Below are 26,929 nucleotides of genomic sequence, written 5' to 3' on the forward strand. Positions count from 1 at the left end.
ACTTTGACGCATGAGCCTCACAGGGGGACGGGGGAACACTCACACCATGCCCACCGGTACGGCAAACTAATGTTAACTAGAGAAGGGGCTCCTGACGGAATCATTTCTCATGGCTAACGCTTCAAAGAAGCCAAATTTGATTCCGACCCCAGGGGAGCCCCCAATTGATGTTAGAAGTCATAAAAAAATCCATTCTGTCAAAACAACATTCTGCACGTTTGTTTCTCCAACAAAAGTACAAACAATTCGCAGGAAGTATATCAACCAACAAATCGCATTCTAAACAGAGTATTAGCCACATTTGGGACAGACATGGAAATGGAAACTCGAAGGTGTAGAAAGCCATCGCTACATCAAGCACTCTACCTTCTGTTTTTGCCTTGCTAAAACACTGTTCCGCCAAATGCACCCCACCATTTGACGTTCATACGCTTATCAAATTTGCAATTAGGGTCAACTGTATCCACAAGAGGTAAATGAATTAAGGGCAGGAAGAGAGAAGGTCATACATCAGTCACAGTCATCAGAAATGACGTCACTAAACGTATACCAAGGGTCGCAGTGGTCAAGCAGTATTTGCATTAAACATTTTTGGAATAGCAATATGCAATGCAAACAATGCTGGCTCACCAAAGAGTGAAATTCATTTCAGCATAATCCATCATTTATTCATTTCTCTTTTACTGTATATGCCATATATTTAGTGAGTCTAAATTTTTGCAAATCGGGACTTCGCGACAATTTCGTGAGTGATTAAATTTGCAATCATGGAGTACAGTACTGAACGGAGAAATGTACACAGTCTGCACGTCACATTCATATCAGAATCAGAATCAATATTTTCGCATGCCTTTAAATTTGCAAATTGCACCCAACTCGAGAAATCCGCAAAAGTAAGAATCTCATGAAATATTCTGCTTACACGTTATATAAATGTGATCCCTGAAAATTGTAACAGTATGTGTATTGCCAGAAGACTTTTCAATGATACTTTTCATGCCCCCTAAAAAAAAGTATGGATAACAGCTATATACAATATACAATGTTGGCATAGTTTTACAAATGCTAGAAATATACATTGCCAATATTATTAGCAATCATATTTTCACTAGTCACTGAGTATTCCATTACGAATATTTGATATCTTGTTATCTGGTCAATTTCTTCTCACATGCACTTATGTCGTATAATCTAAATCCCTGATTTAGACAGAGTATTTCCACAAAAGCTTTTCAAATGACTCGGACGGCAAGGTATTTTGTTTCGGTATGGGTTTGTGTTCCTTTTTTTTTAGGAAGGAGGCGTGGAAGAGGGGATGAGGACACATAAGACAGTGAATCAGAGGTTCAATACTCACATGGCGTTCCACAAGGGCTAGCCTCTGTAATTCCGCTTCTGTAGGACAATCACACACGATCTGAAAGAGATAGAATTGAAGTAAAGTGTGGGTTACAACTTTGGGACAGTTAAGAGTAGCAAAAAAGCAAATGAAAGAAGATAACATTAGGTGCGGTGAGACTGGCAAAAGATCAAGAAGTTTAAGATCGCGAAGTTTGAGTCAATGGTACGCACGCCCAAGAAAGAGTGCGCCGTCTGATGGCTAGTGATTGTGACGTAGCAATGCACATCTGTACATGAAAATGACCTCATGCTTCGGAGACACCGCCCGCAAACAGATCGAGAAGTTTGACGGGGGTGAGGGAAATATCCCTAGGTGGAGTGGGAAGTTTCGTGGGAAGTGTGCGGTCACACTGGCAAAACTTTGAGATCTTAAAGATCGCGATGTTAAACTTCTCGATCCTTTGCCAGTCTGACCGTGCCTATTGATACACTGTTCTGCTTGATGCCTGAAAGTCTAGAAAAAGAATAAGGCTGTCAGAGATTCAACCTTTGGAATTACAACCAACAGGTTATCAACCTACACCAAGGAAGAGAAATTATAAAGTATGTATCAATCACAGTGACAAATTTCCAACATTTGGTACCTCTATTTGCTTTTCTGTTTGTAATAATGAAAATAAATCTTGTGGGAACACTGAAAATCATTCCATTCTTTCGATTCTTCATGTATGCATTTAAGTGTACATTGTAAATGCCTCTTGTTAATTTGTGTTCACCACAAAGTGGTGTATGTGTGAGTCATTGCCATAAATCCAATATACCACATACGCCAACTCTAGTTCCATGGCTCTTGACTGATTTGTCTCAGATTGAGAAAATATGTTCTCCATCATTGTGAAATACATAATATATAGCACGGTGCATTAGGAAATGTCATTTTGATTTACACTGGCAAGGCACAAGCAAAATATGAATTTGGACATTAATGACAAGGTACAGCTTTCTAAGAAAAGCCACAAACATGAGCATATACTGATAACATATCAATTTTGTGGGTTCCACAATTATGAATATAATCATTTCCAAATTTTACAGCAGTCTTGTGGCCGTGCATTTCAAGGTTTTTAGAATGCAGAGACCAAAGAATGCATTGTGCATACTTGGCATTCCAGTCATTCCAATAATTACAAGGGCTTCACAAGGATTTTCACACAGGAGGCACAACTATGCACACACACACACACACACACACTGGTAGCATTGTTTTAGTCCATCAAATCAGCAAACACACGCACACACACACATACACAAAATAAGTATACACAGAGCACATTGTGTATACACTCACACAGAGGCAAATAATGGTGAGTGCTCTGGAATGCTTGTAGACCCCATTTCTTGCTTCTAAAGTAGACTGTCCAATCAGGAGTCAGATTGGGCAATAATTGCCACTTAGGTGGTGGAGAAATCAGGTCTGACAATTGGGCGCTCTGGCAAGTTCAAAAATGCAATATCCTGTGCATCACTGTGTCAACCTTCTCTCTCTTTCTCTCTCTCCTTCTCTCTCTCTCTCTCTCTCTATCTGTCTATCTATCTATCTATCTACCTATCCACCTATCTACCTACCTATCTATCTATCTATCTATCTACATATCTATCTATCTATCTATCTATCTATCTATCTATCTATCCATCTATCTATCTCTCTACCTATCTACCTATCTGTCTATCTATCTACCTATCTATCTATCTATGTACCTTCCTATCTATCTATTTATCGTCACTGGGGTGACAAGACCTTGTATCTGCAATTTTGGTGAAAATGACTTTTTCGGATTAATGGTCAGTTAATCAGTTAAGTGATGTCCTGTCCAAATCCTAGATGTCTTACCCCAAAAATGAAGCCACCACAGCATGTCAAAGGAATGTCTATCCCATTCGCCACAGTGCTTTGGCTGCCATGTTTTTTTGCTCTCCTGAACATTTGATATTTTGTAGATACCAGGTCTTGTCGCCCCAGCGACGTTATCTATCTATCTAATGGATGTGTGTGCGTGTGTGCATATGCAGTGTGAATGTGTGTTCTCAACTTGTCTTTTATTTATGTGTGTAAGATTCCACCCCTATATTTTTCTCTCCACCCACTCTTTTTGTCTCTCTCTCTCTCTCTCTCACTTCCTCTGTCCAATCTCTGTCTTTCTGTATCTCTCTAATCTCTATATATTTCCTCTTTTTCTCTTTATACCTCATTTAATCCTCCTTATTCCTATCATCTCTTCTTGCTTTCATATCGTCCAACAAAACTCTACAGTTTTTATGCTTTTGGTTTCTGCTCATAGCTTGCCATGTATTTACAGTCCTGGGGCCCGTTGCATAAAAGTTACAATTATGGTAACTTTGCCATCCAATGGTAACTACCATGGCAACAATACTCAACAGCCAATCAAAATCAAGAATTCCATGGAAGTTACCATTGGGTGGCAAAGTTACCATAATAGTAACTTTTATGCAACGGGCCACTGAATTTATATTACAAGGAAGAAATAAAATCATATACCAAATCCTCTGAGACAGTGGTATGTCCTACTTCTTTACATTCCCCTTACTAAAGAGGTTCAATCTATTTTACTCTTTTGTTTTTTAAAACTGATGCACATCTTTGTATATCACTGGCACTATTTACTTTTGATACAGTCTTTGTTATAATACTATTCCAGAAGTTGTGAATTAAGCAGTCATGTAATTCAAAGACCATATAGAATATTACTATCCTTTTTAAGTTCTACCTGGGGTATCAGTGACTTCATATCTAGAGTAGATGTCTTTCCATCTATTCACCTGTACATACTTAAACAAATACATTCAAACACACATAATCATGCATGGGACTATGCAATGTGCCAATGAGCAATGCTATATCAACCACTGAATTAATCAATCGTACATAAACACTGCTATGCTCTGCAGTTAAGTGACACAATTTTTTTTTCATTACATACTTATCACTGTCGCTGGTGCTTATTCAACAAAAGTGTAGAAAAGAAAGCACAGCACTATTGCAAGTTGGTGCGCAAAGCCATTGCAGCAATTGCAATCCTGCACACATCACACAATAGCACTATCTCATGCAATACTCGGCAATTTAATAGTATAGTGTGTGTGAATGAAGACACACCGGTACTAGGCCATTGAGTAGTGTGTGTGTGTGTGTGTGAGTGTACACATGCTCAGTCATTCTTCATATTAGAGTCCTACACACGGAAATATCGTTCAAAATCCTGACATGAAGTTTGCATCAACCGGAAAAACTTGATATAAAACGAGCAGAAATTATTGTTAGAAAGCCCATGGAGAGATGGAGAAATAACAGATGTTCTGCATTACAATGCAGAGAAGTAATTAAGTTTTGATCAGCACAAAACCCCTGAGATTTTTTTTTTCTGTTTTTCATCATCAAAGTCAGAATGTGGCTTATCCGGCGCTACAGCCTTATTGCCGGCAAATACAGTACTTCTTTGCTTAGTTACTCTCTCCCTATCCCACCCTCCCTCTCTCTGTCTTGATTTTTTTTCTCTCTCTCTTTTTATCTCTTTAACTCCCTTGCTACCATTTCCCCCGTGTATTTTGCTCTGAAACTTTTGATCAAGAATTCATTGTCTGCCAATCTCTCTTACATCACCCTCGCCATCGTAAACTACTCTATTACTTCTTGTTCTCTTCCTCTCCGCCCTTTCCCACAAATTCCTTCTCTTTGCTCTCGTTTCAGCTCTCTGCTGGGGGAGACATTTCATCTTCAGGCCACACACTCCCAATTGCTCCGGCCACTTGATGACCGTCCACTCTACTCTGGCCTTGCCATGGTGACAGGACAGGCCCAATGGATATGCTCACTCATGTTCTCAACTTTCCACTCTGAAGCCGTAATAAAAAGAAAGAAATCACAGATAGCATGGATGTCAGTCACGGGTCAGTTGAAAGTCTTCTCTACTACCGACCTTGGTCCAGATTTTTACAAAGAAGGAAAATGTAGAACATTTCCCTCCTGTGAAATTCTTGTCACAGCTCAGAAAAACACCACAACTGAGCAACATTTGTTTTCCTTGTAAGCACAGATACATATATAAACCACCCATTACCACTTCATGCAATGAAATATAAGCAAGATGTAAAGTACACCTTAACCCGTTGAGGACGAGTCCCGAGTATACTCGGGCAAGCGTCTAAGGGAAATGCATGTTGTAGCAAAATCAAACCGTCCTCAACGAGTTAACAAATTGGAGTATATTTGCTTTTGCCACCACTTTCGGTGTCAAATTCCTTCATTGCCTCACATACTGATATGATACAAAATGGTTTATCAATTTGGTTTTTTTTTTCAAATTGACATCATCAGTATGCAAGCCTGCATTCAAAAGAAAGATGGGAAGGGAGGAAAAAGATGAGAAGGAGAAATAGAAAGAAGAGGAGGAGACAGAGAATGAAAAGGAGTTGGTGGTCATGTCACGGAGGAAAGAGGAGAGGGGAGAGGGAGACCTGGAAGATTGATGCTCCTCCAGTTTCCCCTTACCCCTCCTCCAGGATCTTGTTGCTAGGAGGATGAGAAAAGAGGTTTGGGGGTGACAGGAGTTTCAACAAGAAAATGCAAGGAGATGATATTGCCATGGCAACAGTGATGATAATGATGATGATGCAGTCATCTGGTGAGGCTGGTATCTGGAAGCACATGGCAGACCTATGACACCAGGGTTTTGCCCTACATGTATTTATGAGAAGATGCTTATTCACCTTAAAATTGGTGTATATCATGTTTTCTTTTTCTTTTTGGATGATGGAAATAAACAAAGTATTGAATTGAATTGAATTGAATTGAAATGAAATGAATTGAATTGAATTGAATTGAATTGAATTGAATTGAATTGAATTGAATTGAATATGATATGGAAGAAATATCTCATATCCTGAGCTGTACTGCTTGTGCTACTTTATATCTTCCTATGATCTACTACACGTAAGATCACTGTAATGTTAATATTTGCTTTCAGATTCTCTTTGAGTCTTTTTTATATAAGTTTTCTTTCCCTTGTATGAAATATGTCCTGACATTCTTTTCTTTTCTAAGAATCAAAGCATGTAGTGTGAAGATGATGCCAAAGCCCTTCACAGTTGTACTAGGAAAACTCAATTCAATTTCCTTTTGGTTCTACTTTCTAAGCCTCTCTGGAAAACATTGAATTGGGATTTTGAATCATGATTAGCTGTTATGTGGCTATGAGGGGAAGATTGAATGCTTGTATAAAGCAAGAAAGCAAGGGCCCAACAACAGGTTCCCTCTGAAGGACTTGGCAATGAGGATCAGTACACTGCCTATGGGCACAAAAGTAGCTCCCAGGGGTATTGAATCAGGGACCTTAAGGACTGATAGTCTATTGTTGGTCCTACTGACCCACAAGAACCCTGCTTAGTGTACAACAGCAGATTAACATGGATTTCCATAAGGCAGGCACATGAGGAGTATGTATTTCATTCATGTGTCATAGGCTGAATTTGAAGAATAAAAAAAAAAGAAAACCATCAGATCATATGCAGTAAAACTAAATTAAGCACTGTATATTTATACTCGGTACTTGGGATAGTGGCAAGCTAAATATAAGGAGAATATAATACACTGTACATTGCCAGCTGAGAACCATATTACCATCAGAAGCCAAATTAAGTTCTGTGAGGTTAAACTGTGTGAGTGTACTTTTGGCTGTCAAATCTGATATGACTGACTCATGTGGAGTGCTACAAAATCAGACTGACATATATCCATCAGTAAAAGTACTCAAAAATGCTCGTAACGTGAGACGGAGTCTGCTTTTCTCCACCACATTGCCCTACCGTACCTCATAACTAATCAGGGAAGGGGAAGGAGATCACCCTTTGAAAAGTAAAAGATACAAGGTGAAATTCGTCATTTGTGTTACATTCATCCATCTTCTGGTCTCCTGTCACAATCTTACTTTAAGAATTATTGATTTACCCGTTGAAGACTAGTCCCAGGTATACTTGGGTAGGTGTCAATGGGAAAATACGTGTTACGGCAAATTCAGCTCGTCCTCAATGGGTTAAATGCAATATCATTTCAATGATGAATTTTCTCTCTTTTTTTGTAGATAGGATGCTGTTCAGCATAATGAAATAATAATCGGACATATGGCATATGGGTAAATTCTGTGATTGAAGCATTTAACTTCCACGATATCAAATATACGCTCAAGTTCTCTATCAGTATAAATGTTAACAACTTTGCATTAAACTCCTCTTACTTTATCTATTCAATTTGCATGAATTCATCCTTTTGAAACTGCACATATGACAGATATGTCATATTCCTGTATATAGTTGAAACTAATGATAAAGCAATGTGAACCCTACCTGGTTTCAAAGTTCACCATGACCGAAACATAGCAGAGCCATTTCAGATAGAAAGCGCAGACTGGAATAAGTTGACAAAACGGAATGATAAATAGGCCATTTAATCTTTGGCTGAGGGTAATAACTCCAAGTGCATTTAAGCATTTAGTTGCTAAGCAGCTAAACAAACATGGAATGATCTTAGAGAGTGCAGCGCATACGGGGGTAGGAGAGTGCCCAAAAGGTCAAAATAAAGTGGTTCTGGATTTGCAAGCTTTAGATGCAACAAATAACTACCTGGGCAAAATACAGCAAATAACAAAACTATGAGCCAGAGATGAGCAATATGAGCTGCTCCAGGCATTACTGCCAGATATTCATCAATACCTACGAAATACAGGAAATATATCTTTAAAGACTACCGTTTTTTTCTCTAACTTTCCAAGTCAGTGCTGAACAGTGGAAAATGAAATTGAGAGTAGAGAGGTAGTTTGCTTCCCTATGGGTCAAACCTACTGCAGTGCTCTCACATCATAAAATTTGCTTGATATGTGTTGGGACAAAATCTGTGCAGAAGAAATACAAGCACCATGCACTGTGTGGTTATATTTGCATGGCATTGCCTAAATTTCTAAATGGAAGAATGGCAAATAATCCATCAGCTACCACTTGTTCACAGTGCACCATGACAAAGACAGTTGGCAAATTATGTCTATTGTCAATCAGTTGCAACAAAAATTATGTCTGTGTTGGACAAAAAAAAATCCTATTAGTCCAGAGACAGTTGTGATCAATTCTCAATGGGTAGGATTACAGTTTGAGCACAAGAGAATCAAAGGTAGTGTTTTGCTATTGTTCAGAGCATGAAACACTTCTATTGATACACACATCAAGAGTGTATATATATCAGGTGGGAGACAGTGTATAGGAAAACCACACCCAGGGGGCAAAACATACTGCCCTGCACCTACACTACCAAGTTGATAAGCAGGCAAGGTGGTCCAATTGGGGTATTAACCTACATGTACACTAAACCATCCCAATTAATGTTTCTATAGTTGATAATGGATAAAACATAATTACAGTGTATGTAAAATCTTTGAGGTTATTGTCAATAATATCTAATTATTTTCATTGTTTGTTTAGATCTTGTGAAACATTTTCTTTCTTGATTATCCCAATATTGTCATGAAGCATGAACGGCATTTTCAATACATATTTTTCAACAAAAATCACTTTCTGTTAAAGCAATCACTAAGAAAATACTCTGCTTTTTAATGTCTTTGAAACTTGTTCCCTGTCACATACGGTAATGACACAGCTCAAAAGATTTCAAGTCAAAACATGTTTATTCCATTTTAGTAATTGATGTGTCCCTATCATTATAATTAAGAAATGTGAATAAAATACTTGACAAAAGAACATTAAAAAGAAATCATCTTAATACATTAATATGTGTGCTACATTTGACTTTACCATGTACTTAGCACAGCCTCTATCAAAGAGAAAGGCCGGAACAAGATGCTACAACGTGCCATCATGCCAACAGCATAGCGCAAGCGGCGAGGCATAATGTCCCGCATCGCTTAAAACAATGGTGATTAATAGTGACAGATGATGGCGTATGGGAGATGGGGTTGCCCTTTTTCCCCCTCTACCGGTGGAGGATACATGGAGGAAATTGAGAGGAGCCCCCCTCCCAAGCCCGCCCCTGGGCCATCCCCCTCTAATGGGGCTCTTGATGGGTCCAGACTCTAATCGTTTCGCCCCGGTGACGGAGTCATAAATCACGCTACTCGCGGGTCGAAAACAAACAGTTCGGTGATGATTGGGGCAGAGCGCAAGTGGTAGCAACCAACGTTCCTGCTAGGATGCTGGATTGTTCGGAGATTGGGAGGACGAATAGTTTCGTTGTGATTTGAAGGAGAGATAAAAAGTTATTCATAATGGGCTAGATTGCTGCTAATAGCTCAGAAGTCATCTTTTGCAATTTACTAACAGTGACAGAATTCCTTAAAGAGAAACTCTACTCAAAATATGAGCTGACTTTAAAAAAAAATTATACTAAAGCCATACAACTAGAGTAGCTGTAGTTTCACATGAATCAGGTGTTAAGCAGGATAGACACACAAAAATATAAAGTTATAAGATATAAGATTTTTATCTTTTCATGAAAAGGTGCTGTAACCATGATCATAATCTACATTTATAGGATGATGTGATGTCATATGTGACCTCACAATTCTCCCATTGTGGTTATGACTAGTAGCACCTTTTTTTTTCTGCAAAACTTTTGAAACTTTAACTCATCTCGCTGTTCAAATTTCATTCCAATTTTTACAAAAAGTGGTTAGTTTTTCTTCAGGAGCAAAAGGAATTGTTAAGATTGAACAGATGTCCAGTGTAATTACACGAACCACACAAAAGACACACAAACCTCAACTCTCATTGGATTTTTTGCAACAGTTACACACACATGAAGAAAAAAAAGAATCTGATTTAGCCACAGCCAATCAGATTATAGGATTTGTGCTCGTTGCCATGACAACCAGCAGCTTGAAAAAGAAGCCTGGATAGAATTCTTTATGCTGTTTGAAGTGAAAAAAAAGAAAGAAAGACTCCTGGGTAATGCAGGGTACGGTGATTTAATGCTGGCAGCTGAGTGGTAATGTGACCCTGCGGCACGTATTCTGCTCGAGATCGAATGATTTGGAAGTCGCCGCATGTTTCCATACTCCTTCACATGAACGTGGGGCACAAAGGAAGGAAATGTTAACAGTATGCTCAGGGAATCTTGGCATTGAGTGCAAGGGAGAAACCCAATGCATGTACAGCGTACCGGTCCTCACAGGGTCAAAGGTCACGCCTTCAATGTGCTAATCTGCAAGGTCCCTTGGCTACGTATTAAATGTTTTATTGCCTATGCACATGTTTTTGCAAGATATGTAAGATGGTATTTGAAAGTAGCTGCTATCATGGAGGAATGATTTAATGAGCTGGGTTTGCCCAAAGAAGCCAGCTTGCTTTAATACTCAGGGAAGGGTTTTTCTCATGAATTCATTTTTTTACCTAATCCTGCTGAGTGCTACATACAGTCTTTGAGAATTTTTGAATCACACAGAAAACAGGGTGATTAAATTTTGTTTTGGTGCACATGTGGTGGATAGACTTTTTTTTTTTAAACAAAATCTAAATATTGCAAATGACCACTCCAGAAAACTTTGAACAAAACACAGAATTTTATCCACTAGATGATATGTGACTGAGGACAACGCCCCCCCCCCCCCCTGCAAATTAGCCAACATATGTTTCATAGCTCTAGGATGTTTACATTACACAACACATTTATCATGGAAAATGTCAATGGCATAATTTTTGCAAGCAAGAGATGCCACAAAGGTATAAATACAATGAATATATGAATGGATGAATATATAGAATGTTGGACAGAAATGTTAAAGGACACTTTGTATCTAATAAAGAAGGCTACAAAGTTATGAGGAGACCAAAGTTCTATAAACTGACTAAGTTTATCAAAAACAGGTTGACAGATAAATATGGATGGAAATACAGATGAACAGATACATATATATAGATAGGAAAACAGACAGGTGGATCTAAGTGAAGGGTAGATAGGTGGATGGGAGGAATTTTATAGACAGATGTTTCAAGATAATGATGAAGACATATGGATGAACAGACAAACAAATATGTGATATATTGCAAAAGATTGACAAAAGAAGAGATTGAGAAAGAGAAAGAGAAGGAGAGAGAGAGAGAAAGAGAGAGAGAGAAAGAGAGAGAGAGAGAGAGAGAGAGAGAGATGAGATAACAGCACACTGAACTTTAAATTGCCCCATGAAGAAAGCTGAAGATAAAAAAAAAAAAGATGAGATGAGAGTGAGTGGGTAGCGGGTAAGAGCTGGCATGAAATGAATTCAAGAAGGGGCCAAAGCCTTGAGGAGGGTATGGGTGAGTTGCCATGGAGACGGGATGAGAGAAACTGGTGATGCAGATTTCCTCCCAATCTCCACATTACTCCCTGATCCAGGAGGAGAAGGAAGCGCCACACCTCGCGCATTCCCAAAAGACAAGCAACATACATTTGGCACGAGCAAAAACAGAACTTGATACAGGAGGCGCGGAGGATGGTAAAGAAGGGTATGACACGTCAGCAATCAAAGCATTACGGGGATCAAATGCAGAGATTAGAAAGAGAGAAATCAAACGCTGAGATGAAGGAAGAGAGAAAATTTCTAATGACAAAGGAAGACCGAATGCTCAGAGAGAGAAAAGAGTTTTGGAGCAATTCCTCTCGACTGTGATTAAATACGACAGGAGATGAAAGCAACGTTTGCTGCACAAACAACGGCAACGATCCGACGAAAGAAGAGAGCGCGTGCTACGTCCCAAGACGAATCACCCTCCTCTCACCCAATCTGATAGATACTCCACATCCGTGCAATCAAGCAAACATGAATAACATGCCATGTTTCAAAGAGAGGCTGCCACAGCTTCACAGGTAGCAGCCAATAGCCACATCGGAGCTCATTCATCACAACTGTCATGCAGGCGTACCGGGGTTAATAGCTGTGACACCGAACACGAAGATGTCCTCTCACGCAATCATCACCAGACAAGGAGAATACAAGAAAAGATAGGAGAGGAACGTTAAAGGACATTCCAGATGCAGTCTCATACAATAGATGAAACGTGATGAATACTAGATGGAACATACAAAATGCATTCCTAACAAAGCCAGACATGAGTCTACACTTAAAATGACACACAATGCGTAGCATTTTAATGTACAGCTGTCAACATCCACACATCAAAATTAGAGAGGATTTATTCCAAGAAGCATTCGGGAAGATACTTGAGCATTACATACATGTACGTCTGTGAAGATAATTCACCTAAGAGAAAGGCTTACATATACTGTAAAAGTGGAAATTTTCACGGTGTTGAAATTTTCGTGCATTTCGCGCAACCAGACACTAGCCCAAAAATAAAAGCATGCGAGTATTTTTGCTTGCCATATGTTCCAGTAGTTGAGGTTTTCATTCCCCGGAATTAAGAACATGCAAAACTCTTCTTACCCAGTTGAGCGCAAAAAATTAGTCTCATGAAAATATCCACTTTTACAGTATGCTCTTGTTAGGTCATGGAGAAATAGTTCATTTTTCCAGGAGGCTCCTGTGGAATCGGGGAGACTCGGCCAGGCTGCAAGATGCGTCACTTGTGCATACTTGGCCTCTTTGTGTAATCTGAAGCAGGGATGGCTTAGTATCAAAAGATCTCACACGCAGACATAGAATTTGATACAACCATGGGGACCTTATGCACTCCGTCCACACCCTGAGGGACCAACTGCACTCCAAAGAAGTGTGATGATTCAAAATGAATCCTTACATGAACCAATGCCCAGTGAACCTATGTAGTATTATCCATGACCAACACTAGCCTAGAAATATTCAATGTACATTCCTTCGACCATCAAGACCAAGAGACAATATTTTTGGAGGTTTGAAGTTGTATCTTTTTACGAGTTTAATCTTTTTATCATTCAATGCTAATATTTCATATAGAATAAAGACTTCTTTTAATTTGGAGCCCTATTATGGTAATATAACATAGCCTATCTAATTTGCAGAATTACCACACACTTTAAATTGCTTAATCTATGAATGATCCTTAGATTGGCAGAACATTTTAGAAGTTTACCATTCAGGTTTCTGTCTCAAATTGGAAAATTTTAGAGATTTCACTTTGATCATGCCAAGATTAAGTGAATTTATTCAGTCCCTCATTATCTCTCTCAAAACTTAAAGGGGAATTCCAGTGCAGAAGAAATTTAGCCTGAAAACAAGTAAAACTTTCTCTATAACAGCACAACGATGAATATATGATCAAAATCAGAAAAAAAATTTTTTTAACAAAGTTATGACATTTTGAAGTTTCACTAATTGTTCCACAAACAGTTCTGGAACAATCAATATGAATATGCAAAGAGTGAAGTGATGATGTCATCCCCTCACAACTTGCCATAATTTGTATATAAAATTTTGAAATTTCCAGTTTTTCATTCAAACACAATTTCACCCCAGTCTCAAATCCTGATATATATCTAACTAGTCATTATTCTGAAGTTATTTAACCAGGAATAGCACCACTTTTTACACTTTAAAACAGAAACACTGAGTTTTCATTATTTCTTTTTTTGTACATGATCAATGGAAAATTGTGAGGTGATGACATCATCAACTCATTCATTTCTCTGCAGAAATTAGCGAAAATTCACAAGTTCATAACTTCCTTAGTTTTTACCCGATTTTGATCAAATTTCCACCATTGTGTTCATAAGATTTTATTCTTTCTTATCTGACTAGCTTAGAACCGGACTTGAAATCCTCTTTTTTAAAGTAATAAGGTAAAATCAGAGCTGCAAATTTCATGAGGACAGGACGACAAATTTGATAGTGTACCAAGATCAGCAGGTATATGTAGTTCTCAACTGCTCCCCTTTTCTGGGCAGTTACATAATGTATGCGTGTACACATCCCTGTGACGAAATATTCCCTGAGGACCATGAAAAGATTTACTATCACCGTGGAGGTGTGCGTTCTGCGCACGAAGAGTCGTAAAGAGAAGTCAGCGTCACGTCACGGCATGATTCACACCGGTGAGTTCACATCCAGACACCGCTGCTGGTGCTTGGAAAATGAAATGGATGCTAAGAAGCGAATTCAGTTCCACTCTAATACTCTCTGACGGAAGCAAACCTAAGACAGAATAAGGTTCTTCCCTTAAGGGTGTCTGCTAACTCGAACAAAGCACTGGCAATAACAGGAAAATGTAATTCATCAAACTGCAAAGAAATCAAATTTCAAGAGGGATACATTGAGATAGATGTCCCTTGGCAAGAAGTGTAAATTATTTGATAACTTCATGTGAACTTGGTGTCCCCTTCCCCAGAGAAAACAATAACAGGAAAGATACAACTTTTTAAATGTTATTCAATCTAATCAGTATAAAGGAGGAATTTGACACGTTCAGAAGAAAGAAAAATTTACAAGTTTTAAGCCTCTTTGTTATGGCATGTGACTTATTTCTTGGAAAAATCTTCAAACACATTTAAGCAAGCATTCATTATATTTGCAAGAAGGTTTTTCTCTTTTTAAGTTTTGAAGAGGGAAGTTCTGAAATGTCAAAGTCATGTCGCTTTAAAATGACCAAATATTTCCAAACAGCTGAGAGATAATCATCTCTCGTATACTGAAAAGCACATAGGCATTTTCTACCTGTCTGCTTTACAATAATGGGATGTCTTCTGTATCAACAACCCGATAATAGGATGCTTCATGACAGAACATGAAAAAAATCTCTCAACAAATGTGAGGGCATGTGTGCAGAATATAAAGACAACAGTGGCAATCCTGAACTCATCTTCAGTTCGTGTACAATTTGAATATCAGAAAAGTGGCTATTAACATTTATAAGCAAAAATCCATATGGATCCATTACAAGATTCAACAGGATTGCACAATAACAGAACATTAACAGTTTGATTCATTTGTGTTGATTGGCCCATGATGAATGCCCCCAGACCGCCAATAATCACCCATCAGAATCAGCAAGATTCAAAAGACAGGGTGGTGATTTGGCTCAGTCGGTACCACGTCTTGAGGACCCGGGTTGGATTCCCCAGTCTAATTGAGCAATGTTGCATGCGATCATAAGGTTCCCTCTAGTAAGAGGAAGAATACTTTGTCCCATGGATAGGACATAAAATGGAGGTCCAGTGTGTGAGAGAGTCACAATTCATGCACATATAAAAGATCCGACTTCATTCATTCATTGCAAAGAGCAGGGTACATAACCTGGCAAAGTGGTCACACACCCCATAAGTTACAACTGGACCCCATGGAAGACCAGTTATCTAGCCATCTTCACAGATGGAAATGAAACAAACAAAGAGCAGTCAAAAGGATACAGAGCACTCCGGATACAGAGCACTCCCGATACAACAAACATGGCTATAATAACATTGTCGTCACAACAAAGTGAAAATTCAGGTCCCAAAATTACGATCTTTATATTCCTAGTACCTTATCTAGCTGGCCATAGTGGAATTTCAATGTAACAAAAGAAAACTTCAGTCCCGAGGACTTTGTTATAGCTGGAGTCACCTGTACTTGTCTGTTACATTGGTGTACATACAACTCAATGGGCAAAACAAATTCCCAAATTGGGAAGATTTCTAAATTCTCTTTAATCCAGGCATGAAGAAATACTGAAGTTTTCAGGAAGCCTCCAGTAGAATCAGGAAATCTTGACAGCTTTATACGCCAGCCAAGTGTGCCGATCACTGAACAACACGGACGGAAGAGAACTTATCACAGACTCTGCGTGGCACTTTAACGCAGATGTGCATATCAGCAACCTGTACCTGGGAACCTCGTCGGGATCGTTTCCATGACGGCATGAAACAAGGCAGGCATCTGTCACCGGAGGACAGTTTTCCAGGCAAAAAAGATTCCTCCTCCCAGTCGGAGAAATTTCTCACCCGGAGAATGGCGGTGTCGTCCTCATCTGAAAGCTGCACTTTTCTCCCGGGGTGACGTCGGGGGAGAGAAACGCTACCTCTCCATCTCGACATCAGGGTTTGGCAGGAGGAGGGAAAAAAAAAAGAGTAAATAATTGCGAAACAAATGCCGGCATTTTCCCCCTCGAGACTGCTTCAAAGTACATCTGTGTCCAAATGGAGGGTATGCAAAGAATGACTTCTGACAATGAGCTTAAGTGTAGCGAGATTGGATAAAGGGACGGCCACGGTCCCGTCTTCAGGGATCATTTGTTGCCACTGCCGATTTTTTTTTTCTCCTTCTTCTTCCCATTTCCAAGGGGGCTAAATTCTGTCACATCTCGGCCAGACCTCAATCCATAAGTTTGTCCCTCATCCTTGAGGCGCTCAGGAGCCATTGCGGGGATGAGAAATATAACACCGAGTGAAACCAAGACCGATCTATCATAGTAACCAAAATAAGGTTCCTGATTCAGCGAGGATGGACATTGATAAATTCACTGACCTCACGAGTGATGGATGGTCAGTGGGGCCCTCAATTCTTTTCACTGTCATCAACTGATATCCGAAATGACCACAAGTGACCCATCACCACCACTATCCTCATAAAGTTGCAAACACGACAGCAGTGAAATCTTCGAAACAAGGTAATTTTGATGAAAAGTAAAAAATTGACTTTTGGCATTAACTTTTTTTTGCTACTGACTATATAATACCCCCTGTCTGGTTTTCAAAATTAAAGAAAGTTTTGAAAATGAAAGCTTTCAGTCTTTATGAAGCATACATCGTATCACTGCGTTGACTTGAATTCACCTACTGTGCATACAATGCCTAATATTTTGTATACTTGCTAGCTTCTCAAATTCACAGATAATTTTCTTTATACTCTGTTCTGTCATGCAATTACCTTTTGCAAATGCTTCTCTGGTTACACAAAAGGGATAAAGTAGCAGCCACAGCTTTGTTATAAAATTTACATCAGAGTAAACCTTGTAATTTTTTCGTGGACTTTGCTGCACTGCATTTCTACATTGAATCCTTCTATGACAAAGCACACAGCTTTGACCAAAAAAAAAAAAGTTTTCAAAAAGCACTCATGCATTGCGGTCTCGGATAATGTCGCGCGTTGGGGATTTACACCATGGCATACAAATAGTGTACAAAAGAGGGAAAAGGGTGAAATACGGAGTAGAATACTAATATAAAAGTAAAGTCTGGTCCCCTGTGAGGACGACATTTCTGATGGCTTCTCCTTATTTAGTCACAGATGCCTTCTCTTGGTGACGTATCTTCGCCGAATGGGTCCAAATTGGCAACGTAAATGGGCTGATGTGATCCGTCTCCTCTTCAGCATGTGTTTTTCCCCCATCAATTTAAGCCTCCTCCGTTGCATACCTGCGTCACTGTTATCGGATAGCGTGGCGCCATGGGAAAACAATTTGCGGCGTTCGCGTGCGGCGACGCCTCGTCAGTCTTGCCGTGCACAAAACTCTCGTAAGTGATTGTTTACCACGAATTCTGAGCAATGTCAAAGGGGTCCCATCCTGGTTTATTAACTGAAGTTGAAATCTATATTTCTTAAAGCCTTATCAGAAGAAAAAAAAATGACAAAGCTCTGATCATAATGTATGTTTGGTAGAGGAAGGAATTCAAGACAAGACTTCTAGAATGTATCTGAATGCATAAAGATGTACACTAAGTATCTTTTTCAAGTGCTATAATTTACAGGGGTATTTTCAATGGGGGGGGTGGTATTTCTCTGCACCTGCTTCACAATGTATTGAATTTGTTCTTTGGCATTCAACATAAAATGACCCTAAATCAAAATTTAACTTCAGGTGATGAATAGTATTATGAGAGTAGGAGATAAAGTCAAGAGATACCGATGCTGGTAGAGGCTTGAACCTACAACCTTCTGGATGAAGAGGAAGGAGTCTCAGTCATAATATGAAACACCTCAGTAAGATGCCATTTATCATAATCCTCTGGTTATTATTTCCTTTTGTGTGTTTGATTGCTTGGTTTTTTTCGGGGGGGGGGGGGGGGGGGTTATAGCAAGTCATCAGTATCAAAATTAATCAGATTACAATTCCTAAGCTTCTCCTGACAACTCTTTGGCCCTTTCCCACTTTTTACCTCCATTATCTTTAGGGTCACTTTAGGGTCAGGGGGCAGGTAACAAACTTTTCTTGGAAGTAAAGTCCTTCACTGGTGTTTTTCTCCAATTCTTTTAGAGATATGTATTTGATCTTCTGTAGCTAGTTTGCTGGATAATTTCCTGCAGACTGCCCAGCTTGCCAACATGGTTTTAAAAAATAGTTTGTTTTTAACAATCTTTCATGTCTTTTAACATCATATTTCACTTCTTCTATTCATGCTGTCTCTTTTTTTTCTCTTTCTCTCTCTCTATCCATCTCTATTATGGGGCGGGGGAGGTGGTATGGAAATGTCAAAACATTAATGTGCACTTTTGAATAAATAAACTGTACATTACCTATGTCAAGTGTTCAAATCTTGTGCACTGATGAAGTAAGTGGTACAGTAATGACAAAAGAAATGCATAGTCTTGAAGAGATGTCTAGGTCTTTTGTCTAAAACAAAAAAAAAATCATTCTTAATGCTCTCTAAACTGGATAGGTCAAGTGGTTAAAAGTCTAGTCACATTGGAATAACAGCATACAATCCGACCTCTCCTATCTGGACATGTCGTGACCGGCGCTCATCTGTATATAAAGGGATTTGGCCGGATATGGGAGACATACAGCTCAATACAGCTGACGAAAAAAGATTGCCTGTACCGTGCCCTAATTTGATAACAAGTTTTCTCTCCGTGTTGTTGAGGTGACTTGGGGGTAGTGAATGTCTGAATGCATGTTATTGAGATGAAAAATAGATGTGAATGTATGTTAATTATTTTGGGAATAATATGTACATTTGTAATTCATGTGAGTTTGTGCAGGAATGTTGTTTGAGTTTGACATTCCTCTTTCCCCGTAATTGTTAGCTTGAAAAATAAAAGAAAGAAGAAAACCTGCTGAGATCACAACGAGATAATAGAGAGATGTAGATAAAGGGAAGCCAGCCGGATAGGAGAGGTTGGACTGTAGTTGGAGAAGCAAAGATGTGCGGTATTTGTCTACTAGCGGATATTGCACTGTAATCAAGACCTATAGCTCTTCCAACAAGTAGCAGTGTCCAGTGTCCCAAACTCTCATCTTACAGCATCAACACATCTCCCTGTGGTGGAATGTCAGCCCTTCCAGTGAGCCAACACCACTGCATACTTATTCCCCCTCTTCCTCCCCTCATTCATTCACAGCCAACTGCACCCCTTCCCCCCCCCCCCCCCCCCCCCCACTCCTCCTCTCCCTATTGTAAGCATCCCAGGGTTCCGCCCGGCACCATCCTCCATCAATCATGCACGTCCCAAGTTCCATCTCGGGCCACGCTGCACGGAGAGGCCCCGGCAGCACCCCTCCGCATGTGTACGACAGCAAAAACAAAAGCGGTGCGGGAGGAGCGCGGCCGCTATGCCAATTACCGCTTGATTGTTTTCGGAGACAGAACACCCCTGACCGATTCGTCCTCCCTAACTTTCAATCATTTGACGTCCAATCCCTGGTGCATCCAGAGAGACCAAGGACAGTCACTGTCTCCCTCAATCTCCCTCTCTCCATCTCGCCCTCTCACACTTCCACCCTTTCGTGGATGACATGTACGGCGGAGTTTGATGGATTTCTAATCCCACTCTCCTCTTCTTTAATTCTACCTGATCCCTCTTCGCTACTTCACAGCATCGGCTCACGTCATTTGCCAGCTGCTATTAGAGCAGCCAAAGGAAAAAAAAAATATACAAGCAAAAAATATCTAATCTTTGATTACTGTTGACATTGTATTTGCTTCTCCTTAAAAAAAGGAATACATTTAAATCAATATGAGCAGGTAAGAGGCTGCTCTATTTTAATCTGATGTTGTACAATTAGTATAATTGTGAAATGTGGAAATACATTAATACGGTGATATAATGTAGCATTCAAATGTGTAAAGAACTGGATGATTCTGTAGAAGAGACATGTTATCTATACATTCTATGATACAGAAAAACTTTCAGAGCTGACGATTTGATGCATCCTTTGAATCAAAGAATCAAAACATAATCACATCATATCGGGAAAAAAAAAAACATTCTTGATAACATACAAATTAGTTTACAACTCAACCAATTGGCCTTGAGCTTTGGTATCTTTTTCAAAGCCACAGAGGTCAAAAGCTTAAAACTTAATGTTACATGAATCATAACTGTGTAGAAGCGTACCCTATCTCTGTCTACAAACAGCAGGTGCAAGCTCTCAATCTACAGCAAATAAACAACAAAACATGCCTAAATGAGGAGCTGGGACATCTACCAAAAATAAAAAAGTCAACATGCAAGTAGAACATATTATACATCTTTCATTTCAAAATCATATACTTCATATTCAGAGTAGAAGGTAAACACAAAAGTATACCATACTAACTATCAAGTAGCACATCACAACAACGTCAAAAATGCCAAATAAACAATCATGAAATAGACCCTATTTCGGGAATGTGGTTGCCAACAACATATAAGTGTATATTTATGGGCTCCACGATTTGCCTTCAAGATTCTCAAGGTAAGGCAGAGTTTGTATGTGGTTTACCTGGCTGAGGCTTAACCACACAGAAGCACAAGGCTACCGACAGAGGAGGTAACACGCTGCTAAACATGGCAAAAGTCTATCGATGTGAAATCCAAACCCTGTTCCCACCGCAGAGTATGCACATCACTGAGTCACCAAATCATGCTTAGAAAGCTCCCGCTGAAGCACGAACATCCCAGCTAAACAACCTTCCCTATGCATGAAGTCATGTCATTCATACTCTTAAAGGGACTGTACAGTACTGGTTGAGGTAGGGATTCATGTTTTGAACATTCCTAAGTGAGATAATGAAAAGTCTCTTATGAAATATGAAAGAACATGTAATTTTATGAAGGATTCAACATTTGTTTGATGGAAATTGGTTTTCAAATGGCTGAGATATCCTAAAAAGAGCTATAATAAAAGGCGACATGCCCAAACTTTATTAGCATCTCTTTGTTTCACCTTGTTTTTGGATATCTCAGCCATTTCAAAACCGATTTTTATCTAATAAATTTTTGATACCCTTTAGAACTGCATGCTCTTTGACATCTCATAGAGTGGTTTCTGAATATCTCACAAAACGTTAAAAGCTAAATCTTCACATCGACCAGAACTGTACACACCCTTTAACCCGTTGAGTACGAGTCCCTAATATACTCAGGCAGGTGTCTATGGGAAATGCGTGTTGTAGCAAAATCAGTGGGTTAAGTGCTGGGCGAAAGATGTTGGGTGCATCAAGGGGACGGGGGAGGGGTGTTGAGGTGGATCCCATAGATATGATGTGGTCCAGTGAGCACACTGCATGCGTGTCACCACATATTAAATGCTCTGCCAATTTCTCCTATCGTGAGTTGTCTTCCAAAGAAACATGGAAGGCGATGGACCATGTTTACCAGGCAGAGAGCTCAAAATACATCCATCTCCAGAAAACTTGAAAAGGGGAAGGGAGATGCAAGGTGGAAGAGAGAGGGGTATTAACTGCATTTGTTACAACATCAAAACCATGGAACCATGACAAAATCAGGATATTACTGTGTCCACAGGCACAAGAAAAAATGAAATAGACTTGGAGTATCTATTCTTGTCTTTAACCCATTGAGGGCGGGCTGATTTTGCTACAACACGCATTTCCCATAGACACCCACCCGAGTATACTCGGGACTCATCCTCAATGGGTTAAAGGTAACAGAAACTTCATGTGTGTGTATGTGTACATACCATACAGTTGTACACTGTAAATTTTTGTCAACACATCTCCAAGCACAAAGACACTATGAGTAATAAGGAAATAGAATCTATACACCCAAGGCACTTGTACATGCATACGATGATTTATGTTTCTTAGATGAATCTGTGTCATATCGTCATCTATTAAGCTTTTAGTGATACACTCCTGTATCTATCCACTGTGCCCTTCAAAAGAACTCCAAGCCCAATTTACTGAAGGTACACGTAAGGGTAGAAAATACACCTGTTACACTATAATAGGCTGATCAGCAATACACAGCTGTCTACTTCAGATGAGCCAACTACGTGGGATAATATCTCTGGCTTAGATCAACAACAGAATTGATGCATAAGTCTGCACACCCACACACTGGACAGAATTAGATAAACTATGTTTACAGCACTAAAGGAATAAAGAAAGACAGAATTGGCTATTGAAAGACATATAATAGCAAACGGACAAGTTACGTGTGTGGCACAAAAAAAAAAAAAGCTACGCTTGTGACGATAGAACGCAGATGCTTTCCACTGTAGAGCATTTTTGGGCGCACGCGAGCAATCAATAATCACGGGGAAATGAACAAATTTTCGTGGATTTCTCTGTATCTTCCTGAAAGGAGTTTATCACTCGCGCCACAAGGTGTATTGATTTGGAGGACATCAAAATGCGTAGATGGAGAAATGGGGCAGGGGAGAGAGAAGAGATGAAAAGAAGGATGACGTGGCAGAGAGAGAGAGAAAGAGAGAAGAATGAGGCAGAGGAGGAGGAGAGAGAGGAGCTTTATGAGTGAGTGATGGAAGAGGTGAAGAAAGTGGAAAGAAATTTGGGATGGAGAGAAAAGGGGAAGGTGGAAGGGGAAAGAAAGAAGGGAAAGGGTGGTCCAGAGAGAAAGACATAGAAGATAGATGTGGCTTTAGGACAACAGGGCACAGATAAGACAGAGAAGAAGGGAAGCTCATGATATCATCAGTTGAGAACTAGAAGGACACTATCGCGTTCTAAGATTTAAGCGTAAATAGAAACAAGACCATCAATTTTCATGAAATGAAAAGTTTATTTCATCAAGAGTGGGAAGATTTAAAAGCGCTGTTCCATTTACACAGAGTAAAATAGCAGCCTTGTGATTTTGATTTTTAATACTTTTACGGAAAATTGAAAATGATTTAAAAATTGACATTATAACATAGACGAGATTGAGCTCTATTAAACATGATACCCATGTAACTCAATACCTCCAAAAGTGCAATAAGCCCTTTTGGTTCTCAGTAGATGATATTACAAAATTTTATCATATGAAATATATGTACAGACAAAGAGGGGGAGTAAGAGATAGGAAAGAGAGGAACAGAGAGAGCATGTATGTGTGTGTGTGTGTGTGTGTGTGTGTTTGATTTCTAGAGACTTTTCAGAACTGATTGTATTCCTGAGGCATTACTGGAGGTTGGACAATCAATTTGTGGTTTCATTTTCTCAGACATCTTGTGGCGATGAAGATCAGAACCACAGTTGTTTATTGTGAAGGTTTTTTGCATTCAAGGAAAAGAGCAAATGGTGCTATAAGGCATTCAGTGTGTATGTGTGTATGTGCATGTGTGTGTGTAGTGGTGCATGTGGGGGTGTGATGGTGGATTTTAAAGGTGTGATCTACATATAAATCATGTATATGTGAGTTTCTGTGCATTTGTGCCTGTGTGTGCTTGTGTATGTGGGTGTTTGTTTGTTTGTTTGTTTTTGTAACTCTAGCCTCAAATTTGGGTCACGACATCCCTGAGACTTCTGCAGATGTCATTAACCTTTTGAGTGTGCCTTGAAAACTCACTCTTCCCCAACCTAAATGGTAACCAAATTAATTAAAGATTGCAGCTTTCACTTTGCATCACAGCAAATTCTTCTGAACGGGTAATCTCTCTCTGTCCGCCCCCCCCCCATACACACACACACACACACACACACACACACACACACACATACACACAATCACTTACAAAGACAACGCTGCCACCAACATCTACAGGATTAAAGGCTGTCTTCTTTGCCATGGAGAACAGATTGCTCTCCTTACAGTTTTGAAAAGTTAAATACAGATATGACACTAAATAATATCGTCCTTCCGAAACTACTGTCACAGAATATTTAGCGTGCTCAATGTACATTAAGATGCATTACCTTTGACAATCAAGTGCGGTTTTTGTTTGTTTGTTTGTTTGTTTTTTAAGCGCCATAGCATGGCAAGGTGGACCTGTGTGCTATATAAGTAGCCCCCATTATTATCATTATTGTTGTTGTTATTATTATTATCATTATTATCATTATCATTGTTATTATCACTATTATTATCATTATCATTATCATTGTTGTTGTTATTGTTATTATAATTCAATTCAATTCAATGAAGGTTTATTGACAATAAAAAAGAACATGCAGCTCATTAGCTGAAATTGTTCATTTTACAATTAAAACAGAAATACAACATTGTACAAAATAAATATATATATTTGTGAAATTGGCTATCGATATGAATATGAATATGACGGAAACACTGTACAAACAGGTAAAACATTGATATTTCAACCTGGCCTCAAATCCCTGAATTTCGAACCAAGACCCTAAAATTCCCATGGAAATTATCAACAAACAGTACATGCATAAATTTTTTCTTTTTCGCTGATTAAAACCTTTGACCTCTTAACCCTCAATAAAAATGCATGTATTAAAATTATCAATAATGGAGTACGAATACTGAATAATATTGCACATGTAAAGAAACAAATGATTGTAAAAAATCATTGAGTAACTGAACTGAGCAGGGAGTAATTAAATTTCTGAACAATAAAATAATTGAGCTTAATTATCGATACGCATCATAAACACAATCATATGAATGTAAACAAACTCAAGGCGCCGTTATGGCACAACATGTGGTTCTCAAAACAAGTCTAAAGCACATCTCAAATATAAAGCAATATTTCAACACAATTGACAAAGCATTAAAAAACAGTGTATTTATCACAAAGGTATTGAGTGCTTCCCACCCCCACCCACCAAGTCCAAATCAATGAACATCCAAGTTATTAAATAAAAAATCATTATCATTATTGTTATTATTATCATTATCATTATCATTATTATTATTGTTGTTGTTATTATCATCATTATTATCATTACCATTATCATTATTATTATTGTTGTTGTTTTTATTGTTATTATTATCATCATTATCATTGTCATCATCATTATTATTATTATTGTTATTATCATTATTATTATTATCATTATTATCATTATCACTGTATAGTCATATTTGTTAGTATTTGTAATTTGTGGGGACAATCAATCCCATTTTCTCAAATCCTTGTCTTAGCAATCTTCCATATTCAGCATTGTTTACTTGCTCTGTAGCACAGTTGTAATACAAAAATGGTGTTTTAAGTTTTACCATTTCATACATGACAAGCTCAGTCAAAGCATGGGTGGCTCTGTAGACAAACATAGTCTCAGATATTAGCTTACAAATACTGAAACAATAACACACAGGACAATTTATTATCTGTTCTTTCTTCCATCAGAAACAATTTCGTAACAGTTAAGCAAAGTTAAGTTGAAGTAAACAAAAAAATCCTGCCTTCCCATCTTATGGTATGATCCATTTTTTCACAGTGACACTTAACAATTGTGACTACTCCTATTTAAAGCACAGGATACAAATATCAAATGATTATAAACTGTGTGTGTTTCATGCGGTCTGGGATAGAATTGACAGTGACACTGGATGGGATTGAATCATTAACTGTGTAGAGCTGGGAGGCACTGACTTGAGAGCTGGTAACTCACTGGAAAGGGGAAGATTCTTGGTGTCCTGCCATGAACGAGAATGTCAAACATTAATGGGCTCCTCGCCTCTACATTAGCTGAAAGTGGCCCGACTGTCAGAAACGGTGTTGAGTACATTTGTCAGGGGGAAAGCAAGATGTTAAAATGGCTGGCCTTGGGTGCCAGCTTCCTTTTAAGGGATCCAAGTCTGATGTTGAAATAAAACTCTGTCTCCCACTGTCTATCTCTCCATCTCTCTCTATTTCTTTCTCTATCTCTTTCATTCTCTCTTTTTCAGTCTCTTTGTCCCTTTCCTTTTCTTATTTTTTTTTTCTCTCTCAAGAAAAAAAAAATCACCTGGCACAGAGCAGGTGTGAGGATACACACAATTTGGCAGATCTGTAATACGCTTCCTGATTGTTTGAACACCTCCAACTTGACACCTCCTTACTTTAACAGTCTGAAAGGTTGAACCATCTCACCTTTTAATATTTTATGTATAGGACATGACTCCTTTAGTATTTTTTCATTTCATTCTAAAAAAAGAGAGGAAATTTAGTGCTTATTTCTGTATGGGCCCAAACAAGAATAATTTGCATACTAAGTTGTGAATTATATCATATTTCATGAAAATAGAAGAAACACTGGTCACTTGACTTTCATATTTCATATCCAAGTAGAATCAAACATCTATCCTACTGTTATACATGTATTTCACCTTAGAGTAAAGGAAAGGACACTGCAACATAACAACACTAGTGGAATCCCTGATTTCATCAGGAAGAGTTTTCAATGCAATTATTCTTTGCATACACTAAAGATATTTCATTCATGCATCATTCCTCCTGAACAATATACCTATGATCTTCATGCTCCTCATGAGCAATATACCTGTGAGTTTCATGC

The 26,929-nt window shown here is 38.8% G+C and overlaps 1 protein-coding gene across 4 annotated transcripts in view; it reads right to left on the reverse strand.

Annotated features, from left to right (window-relative positions):
• Positions 1 to 1,177: 1,177 nt before the first annotated feature.
• Positions 1,178 to 26,929, reverse strand: part of LOC139716797 (uncharacterized) — a 194,949-nt gene continuing 169,197 nt past the window's right edge. Inside the window, exon 6 of one of the 4 annotated variants that reach the window (XM_071628325.1) lies at positions 1,178 to 1,417. In XM_071628325.1, coding sequence (XP_071484426.1) covers positions 1,205 to 1,417 — 213 coding nt within the window. In that variant the 3' untranslated portion in view covers positions 1,178 to 1,204. The remainder of the gene's footprint in view (positions 1,418 to 26,929) is intronic. The other 3 variants (XM_071628326.1, XM_071628328.1, XM_071628329.1) reach the window with 3 other exon arrangements.

The sequence above is a fragment of the Diadema antillarum genome, unplaced genomic scaffold (assembly GCF_040938485.1).
Source record: "Diadema antillarum isolate AM-2024a unplaced genomic scaffold, OU_Dant_1.0 scf00000070, whole genome shotgun sequence".
In the NCBI taxonomy this organism is placed as follows: domain Eukaryota; kingdom Metazoa; phylum Echinodermata; class Echinoidea; order Diadematoida; family Diadematidae; genus Diadema; species Diadema antillarum.